General features: G+C 41.0%; 1 protein-coding gene across 6 annotated transcripts in view; it reads left to right on the top strand.

The window, feature by feature from the left end:
- The window catches only part of WWOX (WW domain containing oxidoreductase), an 804,193-nt gene that overhangs the window by 326,110 nt on the left and 463,752 nt on the right, over positions 1 to 14,331 (top strand). For all 6 annotated transcript variants that reach the window (XR_004248664.2, XM_032156363.2, XM_058440467.1 and 3 more), the window contains exon 7: positions 11,844 to 12,029. Coding sequence is in view for 5 of the 6 variants with exons in the window: in XM_032156363.2 (XP_032012254.1) it covers positions 11,844 to 12,029 (186 nt within the window). In the remaining variant the exon portion in view is untranslated. The remainder of the gene's footprint in view (positions 1 to 11,843; positions 12,030 to 14,331) is intronic.

Raw genomic sequence — 14,331 nt, 5'->3', positions numbered from 1 at the left:
AAGGCTGTTTATTTCACATGGGTCCAAGTGGGCTGAGTCCCAAAAAGGAGTCAGCAAAGGGTGATGGGATTAGCATTAGTTCTTACAGGTTTGGGGATAGGCGGTAGAGTTAGGAGCAGTGTTTTGCGGGCAGGGGGTGGATCTCACAAAGTACATTCTGAGGGGTGGAGAGAATTACAAAGAACCTTCTTAAGGGTGGGGGAGATTACAAAGTACATTGATCAGTTAGGGTGGGACAGAAACAAATCACAGTGGTGGGATGTCATCAGTTAAGGCTACTTTCACTTCTCTTGTGGATCTTCAGTTGCTTCAGGCCATCTGGATGTATACATGCAGGTCACTGGGGATATCATGGCTTAGCTTGGGCTCAGAGGCCTGACACTGATTGGATGGCTTGAAGATGAAATCACAGGGAATTGAAGGTGCCCTCCTATGCTGACTCAGTTCCTGGGTGGGGGGCTACAGGACTGGTTGGCAGGTCCGGGTGGGGCCACCCTTTTGTCAGAAATGCAAAAATCTGGCTCCTGCAATGGCGTACCCCTGTAATCCCAGTACTTTGGGAGGCTGAGGTTGTCAGGCCTCTGAGCCCAAGCTGAGCCATCATAATCCCTGTGACCTGCAGATATACATCCAGATGGCCTGAAGGAACTGAAGAACCACAAAAGAAGTGAAATAGCCAGTTCTTGCCTTAACTGATGACATTCCATCAGTGTGATTTGTTCCTGCCCCACCCTAACTGATCAGTTGACCTTGTGACATTCCTTCTCCTGGACATTGATTCTCAGGAGCTCCCCCACTGGGCACCTTGTGACCCCCGCCCCTGCCTGAAGAGAAAATCCCCTTTAACTGTAATTTTCCACTACCCACCCAAATCCTATAAAACTGCCCCACCCCTATTTCCCTTTGCTGACTCCTTTTTCAGATTCACTCTGCCTGCACCCAGGTGATTAAAAAGCTTTATTGCTCACACAAAGCTTGTTTGGTGGTCTCTTCACATGGACACGTGTAACAGAGGTGGGCAGATCACTTGAGGTCAGGAGTTCAAGACCAGTCTGACCATTGTGGTGAAACCCTGCATGTACTAAAAATACAAAAATTAGCTGGGCATAGTGGCGTGCACCTGTAATCCCAGCTACTCGGGAGGTTGAGGCATGAGAATCACTTCAACCTGGGAGGTGGAGATTGCAGTGAGCGAATTGTGCCACTGCACTCCAGCCTGCAATGCAGAGTGAAACTGTCTGAAAAAATAAATAAAAAAAATGCAAAAATCTGAAAAGACATCTCAAAAGCCAATCTCAAAAGCCAAACCTAAGCTCAATCTTAGGTTCTACAACAGTGATGTTATCTGCAGGGATAATTGAGAAAGTTGCAAATCTTGTGACCTCTGGAATAATGGCTGGTAATTATTTGAAACTCAAGTCTCTCTTATCGTAACGTGGTGGCCTTTCATTCATTTTACAGGAACAGCTTAGTTTTGGGGAAAAGCTGTTATTTAAACTGTAAACGAAATTTCTCCCAAAGTTAGCTTGGCCTATGCCCAGGAATGATCAGAGACAGCTAACCAGTTACCAGAAACGGATCCCAATCCAGACCCCAAGGGAGAGTTCTTGGATCTTGGGCTAGAAAGAACTGGGGGGGAGTCTATAAAACTAAAATAACTTTATTAAGAAAGGAATAAAAGAATGGCTCCTCCATAGGCAGAGCAGCAACTTTGGCTGTTGGACTAAGGATATCTATAGTTAATTATTGATTAGCTATAATATATTATATTTTAATAAAATATATACTATATAAATTATAGTACAATATAATATATGTAATATATATTATATCTAACTATAAACAAGGGGTAGATTATTCATGGATTTTCAGGGAAAGGGGTAGGCAGTTCCTGGAAGTGAGGGTTCCTCCCCTTTTTAGACCATATAGGGTAACTTCTTGATGTTGCCATGGCATGTGTCCACTGTCATGATGCTGGTGGGGATGTCTCTTAGCATGCTAATGGATTCATATTAGTGTATAATGAGTAGGAAGGATGACCAAAGGTCGTTGCCATCTTTCTTTTGGTGGGTTTTGGCTGGCTTCTTTACTGCAGACTGTTTTATCAGCAAGGTCTTTATGACCTGTGTCTTGTGCTGACTTCCTATCTTATCTTGTAACTTAGAATGCCTAACCTCCGGGGAATGCAGCCCAGTAGGTCTCAATCTTATTTTACCCAGCCCCTATTCAAAATGGAGTCGCTCTGGTTTAAATGCTTCTGACAAACCTGTGAGACTAAGGACAGGATGGAGTCTGTTAGGTTCGATTTAATTTCCTCAGTTGTTATTTCACAAATGGGGTTTCAGAAAGATAGAAAATGCTAGAAAGAGACGGGGTAGTCAGTGGTAGGGATCCTGAGGTGTTAAAAAAGGGAAGGAGCTGGTCCCTTTGCAGTAGGAAGTCCCACCTAAGTCCACTCTTGCCAGAAAGCCTGGCTCTGTCATGAGGAATCTTGGCTCATTATCACTCTCATTTATGACAACCCCCACCCCAACCAGTACCACCTTAACTACTGAGGGGATGTCCTCTGGCCCAGAAGGAATACATTGGCTCTAGTTGAAGGGGTTTCTGGTTTGTAAATACCGTCCCCACAGTCAGCAGACACAGAGAACGCCATGGGGCCACTCATCAGAAAGGTGGAGGGGCTTTATCTGTGGGTAAATGAGAGTCATGGACACCCTGCACGCTGCCCTCCATTGGAATCTCAGGCTGTAAACAAGGAGGACAACCTTTTCTGCCCTTCATCACCTCTCACAGATGAGAATCCACCCAAGAAGAAGAAAAAGAATCAGCCCCTTAAAATGCTGACGAGTAACATCAGTTTTTGGAAGGATAGTATTTTTGTTTCCATTCTGTCTTTATAGTTTGAACTTTTCCTTTTGATAGTCTGTAAATATTCATCATCTCAGAGCCTTTTGAATTGCAATGGCTTTTAGTCAAAACTGAGCAAAATGTGCCATTTGAATAATAAAAACCTCATTAAAGTGAGGCAAAAGCAATTCTTTTCCTTTTGTACAAGGCAATTAAGTGTCTTTACAATTAAAACAAAGTCAAGCACTTTATAGTTTCATATTCCATAAGCCTGTTTTTAATTAATAGAGGTGACAAGTTTTAGGTACAGGATACATATTTTGCCTCTGGTGTTGTGCAATTAACATTAATGAAGGGTATTAAAATTTGGTGAGACAGGAAAGCGTTTGCCCAGGTCCTCTGTGGGTTCTTGCCTGCAGGCCTAAGTCTTTGGTAGCAAGCTCCTTGGTTTGCTGAGGTTTGCATTTTCTTGAGAAAATGTACAGGCAAGGATAAAGGTAACTAGAATAGACATTGTTGTTATTGAGAAGTATGAAGTTAAAATTCCCCGTGACCAGGCCTGTCTTAAAGATAGGTAAACACTGCAGAAACTATCTCTGAGGAATTTAATTTTGTCTTGTGGATGAAAGTGAAGGATAAATAGACAAAGGAAATAACAATTACCTAACCTGGCAGGCCAGCAAGATACTGGGGCTTTACTCCTCACAACCATGGGAGCAGTATATTGAGTTTACAGGGGAGAACACAGGTTCACAGGGGTGAACTAACTGGCCATGAGTCAGGTAAGGAAAGTAACATGGCTGAGCTCCAGTTTCTCTAAGAACTTGGCTCTGTCCATTCCAGGGAGCTTATGTAAGACAGAAGGTATTGTGCAGTAACCTTGAAGTTAGGTGACCCTTTTTATGTGTGTGTGTGTGTGTTTGCTTCTTTATATTAGCTATTTTTTCTTTTTGAGACAGGATGTTGCTCTTCCTCAGTTACCCAGGCTGGAGAGCAGTGGGATGATTACAGCTCACTGCAGCCACAACCTCCAAGGTTCAAGAGATCCTCCCACCTCAGCTTCCCAAGTAGCCAAGACTGCAGGTGCTTGCCACTGGCAATTTTTTTTTTTTCTTTTTAGTTGTGAGTTTTTAATTTTTTGTAGACATGAGGTCTTGCTGTGTTGTCCAGTTTGGTCTTGAACCCCTGAGCCCAAAAGATGCTCCTGTCTTGGCCTCCCAATGTGCTGAGATTACAGGCCTGAGCCACCATACCTGGACTATGTTAGCTATTTCTGATAGTTCATTTCTGTCTGTAAACGGCAATCATAATATATGTCACCTGCGGTTCTTAAAAAGCTCTTAAAAAATGCCTAACCCATAGTTTGTACTCAAAAAAGGAAACAATTAACAGCCCTGGAAAAGTGAGCGAAATATTTCAGATGCAACCTGAAAGGAGCTCAAATGTTAGTCTCTCTTCACTTTGCCCATCTTTCCCTCTTCCCCGCAAGGTTTTTAGCAATGGTCCTGTGTTACTACAATGTATGAATTATCCCTGCTACAAATCAGTAGATTCTGCTTTGATTTGAAGCAGAGTCTAATGAGTGTTACAGGTAGGCTTGGTGCTTCAAAGCATTTGTGCCTATGTCTTCAGAGAGTAGCTGGGCTATTGCGGGACTGTGTATTGACAACTGTAGTGGGCACCGTATGTGGAAAACAGGTGTTCTCAAATAAATACAGCTGACCCCAACCACACCATGACTTTTCAGGTTTTAGGTAGGGGATGGGTGGGAAAACAGATGAGGCAACAGAATGAATTATTCCTTAATGAGATCCAGATTACCCAGTGATAATAAGATTTGGATGAATACTTCAAACAACAACAGTGATTAAATACGTTTTTCTAGTTAAAAAATTAATCAATGCTTTCCAGCAAGCGCTTAAAGAATAAATACCTGCCAGGAACGGTGGCTCACGCCTGTAATCCCAACACTTTGGGGGGCCGAGGTGGGTGGATCACGAGGTCAGGAGATCAAGACCATCCTGGCTAACGCGGTGAAACCCCGTCTCTACTAAAAATACAAAAACAAGATTAGTGGGGCATGGTGGCGGGCGCCTGTAGGCCCAGCCACTTGGGAGGCTGAGGCAGGAAAATGACGTGAACCCAGGAGGCGGAGCTTGCAGTGAGCCAAGATTGCGCCACTGCACTCCAGCCTGGGCAGGTGACAGAGTGAGACTCTGTCTCAAAAAAAAAAAAAAAAAAAAAAAAAAATTAATACCAATTTTCCACAAACTCATTTTAAAAAAACAGGAGGAAACACTTTCCAGCCAACTCTATGAAGCCACTATTACTCTGACAACAGAACCAGACAAAGATACCACAAGAAAAGGAAACTTGAGATCACTTTCACTTAGGAATAGAGATGCAACAATTTTGTACAAAATGCTAGCAAGCCAAATGCAGCCACATATACAAAGAATTGTACATTATGACTAAGTGAAATTTATCCAAAGAATTCAAGGTTGGTTTTATATTAAAAAATCAGTCAATATAATATACCATAATAGTAGAATAAAAGATCCTGTCAATACATACGTAAAAACACGTTGTAAAAAGGTCTAGCACTATTTTGTGATGAAAACTTTTAGTAAACTTGGAACAAAGTGGCATTTTCTCAACTCAATAAAGGGCATCTGCAAAACACCCACAAATGACATCATACTTAATGCTCAAAGATGGAGTACCATTCCCTTAAGATCAAGAAATAAGACAAGGATATTCACTCTCACCACCTTAATATTGTACTAGAAATCCTAGCTAGATCAATTGAGCAAAAAAGAAGAAAAGATGAAAAAAAAGATCCAGGGTGAAAGGAAGTAAACCTATCTTTATTTGCAAATGAAATCACCTTATCTGTAGAAAATCCTAGAAGTGTACTTAAAAAATATTTAACAAGTTCAGCCAGGATAAAAGTAGGATAAAAGTTTAATATGCATAAGTCAATTGTATTTCTATATACTAGCAATGAAGGCATCCCATGTTCATGGATCAGAAGATTTAATATTGTATAGCTGACCAAACTCTCCAAATTATCTACAAATTTAGTGCAATCTCTATTAAAATTTCAGTTGACTTTTTTGCAGAAATTGAAAAGCTGATCCTACGTTTTGTATATGAATGCAAAGGAACCTGAATAACCAAAACAAGCTTGAAAAAGAAGAGGATTGGAGGGCTTCCATTTCTCAGTTTCAAAACTTTCTATAAATCCTCAGTAATAAAGACAGTGTCGTATCGGCATAAGAATAGATCTATAGATAATAAAATCGCCTTGAGAGTCCAGAAATGAATCCATGTATATTCTGAATTGATTTTCAGCAAGGATGCCAAGACAATTCAAAATAGTCTTTTCAACAATGATGCTAGAACCAACTGGTATCCCCATGCAAAAGCATGAGGTTAGATCACACTTGCATAAACTACACAGAAAAAGTAGCAAAAAAAAACGGGGGGGGGGGATCAGAGACTTAAATGTAAGAGCTAAAACTATACAACTCTTAGAAGCAAACATAGGAGTATATTTTTGTGATGTTGGCTTAGACAATGATTTCTTAGATACAACCCCGACAGCACAAGTGACAAAAGAAAAATATCCAGAATGATCCAGAATGAAAAGTGTTTGTGCTGCAAATGATACCATCAAGAAAGTGTACAGATGACCTACAGAATGGGGGAAATACTTAGAAATTAAATATCAAATAAGGGATTTGTATCTAGAATAAAGAACTTTTACAATTCAATAATAAAAACTCAGTGAAAAAATGAGCATAAAATCTAAATAGATATTCCTCCAAATATGATACACGAATTGCCAGTGAATACATAAAAGATGTTCAACGTCATTAGTCATTAGGGAAATGCAAATGAAAGCCACAATGAGATTCCACTTCTTACTAGGATGGCTAAAATAAAAAAGTCAGATAACAAATACTTACGAAGACATGGAGAGATGAAAGTTCAAATACAGTCCTGGTGGAAATGTAAAATTGTATGGCCACACTGGGAAACAGTTTGGCCATTCTTCAAAAAGTTAAACATTGAGTTACCATATGATCCAGCAATCCCAGTCCTAGATGTATCCTCAAGAGAAATGAAAACATGCATTTCCATAGCATCTTACAAATGAATGTACATAGTAGTGATATTCCTAATAGCCAATAAATAGAAACAATCCAAATATCCATCATGGGTGAATAAACAAAGCATGGTATATTCATATAATGGAATATTATTTGCCCATTAAAAAGAAATGAATTACTGATATATGCTACAACATGGATGAACCCTGCAAACATCATGCCAAGGGACAGAAGCCAGTCACAAAAGACTATGTATTGTATGGTTCCATTTAGTATATAAAATGTCCGAAATAGGCGAATCTATAGGACAGAAAGTACACTGATGGTGTTTTGGGGATAAAAGTGTAGGTGGGTAGTGGGTGGCTATTGATTGCTAATGGTTTTTTTTTTTTTTTTTTTTTTTGAGTTAAAAAAGTGCTATAAAATTAGAATGTAGTTATGGTTGTACAATTATTTGAGTATACTAAAACAGTTGTACAGTGTACATAGGTAGATTTTATGGTATGTGCATTGTATTTCAGTAAAGTTCTTTAATAAATTAGTTTATGCTTATGGTAGAAAAGTTGGAAAATACCAAAAACCATAAACAGGAAATAGGAAAAAAAGTAATCTTGACTGTATATCTGGAAATCTTTTGGTGGGGTATGGGGTATGAATCACACATATTAAATTTAATTTTCTGCCTTTTCAATTAAATTGAGAAAGTTGGGGAACCTCTGGCTTAATCATTATTTATCCACTGCTCTGTTGTTGGATGTTAGATTGCTTCTAGTTCATATATAATTTTATAATTTTAGTTGATGTGTCATTATGGATTCTTGGGCATAAACTTGTATACGAATTTTGAATATTATGAAATAATCTTGGAAGCTATATTAGTTTTCTAAAGGTATTACAACAATTTACCACAGATTGAGTGCCTCAAAACAACAGAATTTTAGTCTCTTACAGTTTCAGAGACCAAACATGTGAAATCAAGTGGTCTGCAGCGCGGGCTCCTTCTGGAGGCTCGAAGGAGCATCTCTGTTCCATGCCTTTCTCGAAGCTTCTCATGACTGCCAGCAGTCTTTGGAATTTCTTGGCTTTTATCTAAGTCACTCTAATCTCTGTCTTTCCATCTGCTTCTCTGTGGGTGTTCCTTCTCCCCTTTTCTTTTGTAAGGATAGTCCTGTCATTGGATTTAAGGCCCACCTTAATCCGAGAGGATCTCATTTCAAGATGTGGGAGTTGCCGGGCGCGGTGGCTCACGCTTGTAATCCCAGCACTTTGGGAGGCCGAGGCGGGCGGATCACGAGGTCAGGAGATCGAGACCACGGTGAAACCCCGTCTCTACTAAAAATACAAAAAAATTAGCTGGGCGTGGTGGCGGGCACCTGTAGTCCCAGCTACTCGGAGAGGCTGAGGCAGGAGAATGGCGTGAACCCGGGAGGTGGAGCTTGCAGTGAGCCGAGATTGTGCCACTGCAGTCCAGCCTGGGCGACAGAGCGAGACTCCGTCTCAAAAAAAAAAAAAAAAAAAAAAAAGATGTGGGAGTTAATCACACTTACAAAGACCCTTTTTCCAAATAAGGTGACATTCACAGATCCCTACCATTCAACCTAGTGTGGAAGCAATGGGGTGGGAGGTACCATTCAACTGACAGATTCCTACCATTCAATTCACTATAAGGCAGTGGCATATCAAAAGGATGGGAGGTAGCTACGGGAATGGTCTGCCCCAGGTGCAGGTAAAGTGGGGAAGCATTTTGTATAGAATGGAAAAACAGTAAAGCTGGCTAAAACTTGATCTGCTTTTTACGATCATGTGCTGACAGTTCTAAATATTATCAATGCTAAAACACTTCTCCCTAGTGGTATTAACCGCGCCATTTCTGCTGCCCCTGCTACGTACATGGTTTACTGCTTGGAAACAGGATTACTTGGTGAAATAATCTGAATCTTTCAATTCTTTTTTTTTTTTGAGACGGAGTCTCGCTCTGTCGCCCAGCCCGGAGTGCAGTGGCACAATCTTGGCTCACTGCAAGCTCTGCCTCCCGGGTTCACGCCATTCTCCTGCCTCAGCCTCTCCGACTAGCTGGGACTACAGGCGCCCGCCACCACGCCCGGCTAATTTTTTGTATTTTTTTTTTTAGTAGAGATGGGGTTTCATCGTGGTCTCGATCTCCTGACCTCGTGATCCGCCCGCCTCGGCCTCCCAAAGTGCTGGGATTACAAGCGTGAGCTGCCGTGCCTGGCCGAACCTTTCACTTCTCATGATACATGTTTTCAAGTTAATATCCAGGGTGCAGGAGTATATATTGCCACCAAACTTTATACAAAATAATACAAATATAATAGTATGAATAAATATGGTAATTTGGTAGAAAATATTTTAATATTTACTACTAGTGTAGTTGGACGTATTGAGTATTGCACTGGTTATTTGTAATCTAGCTTTATAAAATTTCTCATGTCTGTCATTGTTTCTGTTAGACTCTTACGAAGATACGTGTTTGTCTCATAGATTTGTAAGAACTCTTTATGTGGTAAAAATATGGGGCCTCTATATGATTGCGTATATTTGTCACTTTTGTTTTACATTTTTAGAAACCAGAATATTTTAATTTCTGTAAAGATTTTTATATTTCCGTTTACTGCATGCCAATGTTTGTTTTTTAAAACCTTGTAACTCTTAGGCTGCTATGTGGAAAGTGTCTTTCTTTTTTTTGATTTGGAAACAGAGTCTTGCTCTGATGCATGCAGGGATATGATTATAGCTCAATGCAGCCTCGAACTCGTGGGCTCAAGTAATCCTCCTATCTCAACCTTCCAAGTAGCTGCGACTACAGGCACACACCACCACACCTAGCTCGCTTTCTGGTGGTGGTTGTTGAGATGGGGTCTTGCCGTGTTGCTCAGGCTGGTTTTGAATACTGAACTCAAGCGATTATCCTGCCTCAGCCTCCCAAAGTGCTGGAATTTCAGAGGTGAGCCACTGTGCACAGCCATATATATATAATTCTTATTATTTTAAGATGGAGTCTGTCTCTGTTGCCCAGGCTGGAGTGCAGTGGCGTGATCTCGGCTTACTACAACCTCCGCCTCCTGGGTTCAAGTGATTCTCCCGCCTTAGCCTCCCGAGTAGCTGAGATTACAGTTTCATGCCACCACGCTGGGCTAATTTTTGTATTTTTAGTAGAGACAAGGTTTCACCATGTTGGTCAGGCTGGCCTCAAACTCTGACCTGGTGATTTTCCCACCTTAGCCTCCCAAGGTGCTGAGATTACAGGCGTGAGCCACCGCGCCCACCGTTATTTTTATATATCTTTTATAACCTTTCTAACTCTGTCTGTCTCTTTCTTTGTTTCTGTGTGTGTCTGTGTCTGATCATAAAATACATTAAATTTTATTTTATAACAGAGTGTTTTATAAGGTCAGTAGATTTGTTTATGATTTTAATGGTTGCATAGTGTTCTACCATATGGATATATTCTAAATGTAATAATTCCTCAGTGATATATTTAGTTTACTTCTAATTTACTGCTTTAGTTTTTCACAAACACTGCGGATAGCCTTGTATATATTTTGTTGTACAATTGTTATTGGTACACTATGATTTTTCACAAGTATACAATTACTTTCTGAGAATTTAGCTTTTTAATTCACATGAAAGTCTTACTTTTATTGTTAACAATTTTATTCTGTTTGTGAGGCCTAGGCAGGAGGATTGTTGAGACCAGGAACTCAAGACCACCCTGGGTAACATGGGGGAGCGCGTCTCTACAAAATTAAAAAAAAAAAGAAATAAAATAGCCATGCATGGTGGTGTGTCCCTGTATCCCAGTTACTCGGGAGGCTAAGGTGGAAGGATCGGATCGTTTGAGGCTGGGAATTTGAGACTGCAGTGTTATGACCACACCACTGCACTCCAGCCTGAACGACAGAGCAAGATCTTGCAAAAAAAAAAAAAAAAAAAAAAGAAAATATATACAAAATAAGAGAGAATATTATGACAAGTTTCTACTTACCTATTTCTAGGCTTCTTTATAAAATGTTCATTTACTCTGATCTCTACAAGAAATTCTGTATCCTTAAACAACATGTACCATTCTCTTCAGACAGAGCATTTACCCTCTTGCTATGTTTAGCACCCACCAAGTGCTCGGTCCTGTGTCAGTTGTTTTGTTTTCTTTTTCCCTTTTTTTTTTTTTTTTTTTTTTTTGAGATAGAGTCTTGTACTGTTGGTCAGGCTGGAGTGCACTGGCGTGATCTCAGCTCACTGCAACCTCTGCCTCCCGGGTTCAAGCAATTCTTTGGCCTCAGCCTCCTGAGTAGCTGGGATTACAGACATACACTACCACACCCGGCTAATTTTTTTTGTATTTTGATAGAGATGGGGTTTTACCATGTTGTTCAAGCTGGTTTCAAACTGCTGACCTCAAATGATCCACCTGACTTGGCCTCCCAAAGTGCTGGGATTACAGGCGTGAACCCCCCTCGCCCGGCCCTGTGTCAGCCTTTTTAACAGCGTAATTTCTCCTTTATTACTCGTAACTATTTTAAGGGCTATTTGGATTTACAGACAAAGCGATACTTGGATGAATTAAGAAAGAATTAATCAGGTGGTCGAACCTGAGTTCCAACTAGGGTGACAACTCTTCCCGGATTGCCTGCCGCTGTCCTGGTTTTCACCCTGAACGTTCTGTATCCTAATAAGCCTCCCATCCTCAGCAATGGAGGACAGTTGCCCACTCAAAGCCTTGTGACATTCTAGGGTATCCTATTTCCAAATGGCGGGAATCTAGAAGACGGAGAAAGAATTTTTCATTGCTGAAGGAGCATGGATTATCCTTGGTTGTAGTGTTCATGTCCGCATCACGTGGAATATTCTATTTTTCAGGCCTCTTCATGTGCTTGTGTGCAACGCAGCAACTTTTGCTGTACCGTGGAGTCTCACCAAAGACGGCCTCGAGACCACCTTTCAAGTGAACCATCTGGGGCACTTCTACCTTGTCCAGCTCCTCCAGGATGTTTTGTGCCGCTCAGCTCCTGCCCGTGTCATTGTGGTCTCGTCAGAGTCCCATCGGTGGGTTTGAATTGCATATTTGTTTACTTATCCCCTTTCTCATACCAGCTAATATTCCCCCAAGGCTCTCATTCTGAAAATAATTTTCATTAGTCCTACTTGAGACATGTGGGTGGACTCAGCTTGGCTCACTTAATTTTTCCAGGTCTTTTTTTGTTTGCCTGTGATTGTGGGGGACTGTTTAGAAGGACTGTCTAGAGCAACGAAGATTGTTTTTACGACTATACTTCAAGCTTCTCATTGATTCTGCTTAGAGATAGAATAATAATGGATAAAATCTGAATGGCATGACCTTTATTGATTGGTAATTCAACAACTTCAACATCTTACCAAGAAGAATGTGCAGTTATTCTAGCAGGAGAAACAATGCAATTAAAGCCTGCAAGATGAAATCCAATTGTTTTATAATGAGAAATTAGGGAATTCGATGCAGACATTAGCTGTGTAATTGTGGAAAGGGAAGTACTGTAGTTAGAGCATATTAGAAATCTGGCCGTGCCTCTTTTGGTTAAAATTTCAATTAAAATATCAGATGGTACTTTTTTCCTATTGCCATTAGGAGAATATTCAATTGACTGAAAAAGACATTTCAAAATTTCATCGTATTTTCAGCATGTTTGTTTCTAGAGTTGGATAAACAACTATTTGTCTAGAGAGAAATACTCCGAAAAGACAAAGGCCTTGCTGGGTGAGGCTGGATTTAATACGTGTTAGGGAGATTTCTCTTTCACATTTGCTTGGTGTGTGTTTGGTGGGGGGAGCTTACACTCTTAGCAGAGTAGCTAGAAAAAAAAAATAATGTGCAAGGGGCCTATTTTTTCCTCCTCCTTCTCCGTCTTAAGTCCTGAAATGTTTTAGTGACCCAGAATGAAGCTTATTTTTTTAATCATACTTCCATAAAATGTAACCCTTGGGACTTGGAAGAGAGAGACCAGCCAAGGGTTAGCTTGAACCCTTTATCACTCCCAAACACAGGGGCTTATGGTATAAGTGACACACTGCAGATAGATTTACTTTTGCCATTTTAAATTTATGATGGCTGAAATGAAAGGTAAATGCCAGTAATAATCCTCCCCCGTGTTAAAAGACATGAAACATCTAGTAATTAGGTGGTAACAAAATCTGGACAGCCTTATCTTTGCAAATCACACCAGGTTTGTGAAGGAAAGTGGAGTGGCCCTGTTAGGGGGCGAGGGAGGCTACTGTGGGGGCAGGCAGCAGAGAGAGCTCCAGAAATAAATCTGCCAGCCCCAGTCATCCACCAGATGTGGAGGGCACCACGGGATATGTTTAAATGAGCTGGTATTTAATGGGAGATTATGTTGAATTGTCAGCTGCTCACTCTCCTTTGTAAATCTGTATCTCAAATGGTATTTCGTGTGACGTCTTTGTTCTTTCCTTAACTACAGTGTAATTCATGCCTACTTCAGAGATGTGAATCTTAGCATCATTTAGAAGATTAGTTTGAAAGGAAGGGACTTGGGCTCTTGGATTAGACGTATGTTAGTTTATAGGGAGGCCTTCCTGAAATGTGTTGTCAGGCTCGCTCCTGTCTGATGGCTGGCACTGGTTTTATGCTTTCCAATTATTCTTTGCACATTATTATTATTATTTGAGATGGAGTCTTGCTCTGTCGCCAGGCTGCAGTGCAGTGGCGTGATCTCGGCTCGCCACAACCTCAGACTTCCAGGTTTAAGCGATTCTAGTGCCTCAGCCTGCCAAGTAGCTGGGACCACAAGCACCCGCCACCATGCCCGGCTAATTTTTGTGTTTTTAGTAGAGATGGGGGTTTCACCACATTGGCCAGGATGGTCTCGATCTCTTGACCTTGTGATGTGCCCGCCTTGGCTTCCCAAAGTGCTGTGATTGCAGGCGTGAGCCGCCATGCCCGGCCTCTTTGCACGTTATTTAAGGGTGTTTTAACAAAATGGCAATTTCCCCAGGCTGGCTTGTGTATTACCTTCGTATTGCATCCTTTGGCTCCCATGAGCCAGCGTGGTGACTTGGTGCAGAGGCGGAATGTGAAGACACTTGCTCACTACCCAAGAACTCAGGGCACTAAACCATGCTGTAAAATGCAAGTGCTGATATCTAATTACCTCCATCAACATTGGCAGAATCTCTTCTTTGGAGTCTAGAACCCCTGTTAGGGGAAAAAATAAAGTCCTATGTTTGCAGAAAATATTATACTAGACTGCCCCAAGGCAAAATACTTACTAGTCTTCCTGTGTCTTCACTGTGTTTTAGTTACTCATCTGGAATCTGAGCAATGGAATTGAGCTTCTGCATACCTAAAATACAT

This window comes from Hylobates moloch, unplaced genomic scaffold (genome assembly GCF_009828535.3).
Source record: "Hylobates moloch isolate HMO894 unplaced genomic scaffold, HMol_V3 SCAFFOLD_6, whole genome shotgun sequence".
Classification (NCBI taxonomy): domain Eukaryota; kingdom Metazoa; phylum Chordata; class Mammalia; order Primates; family Hylobatidae; genus Hylobates; species Hylobates moloch.
The sequence above is the reverse complement of the archived record's forward strand: the minus strand, read 5'-3'. Positions and strand labels throughout refer to the sequence as shown.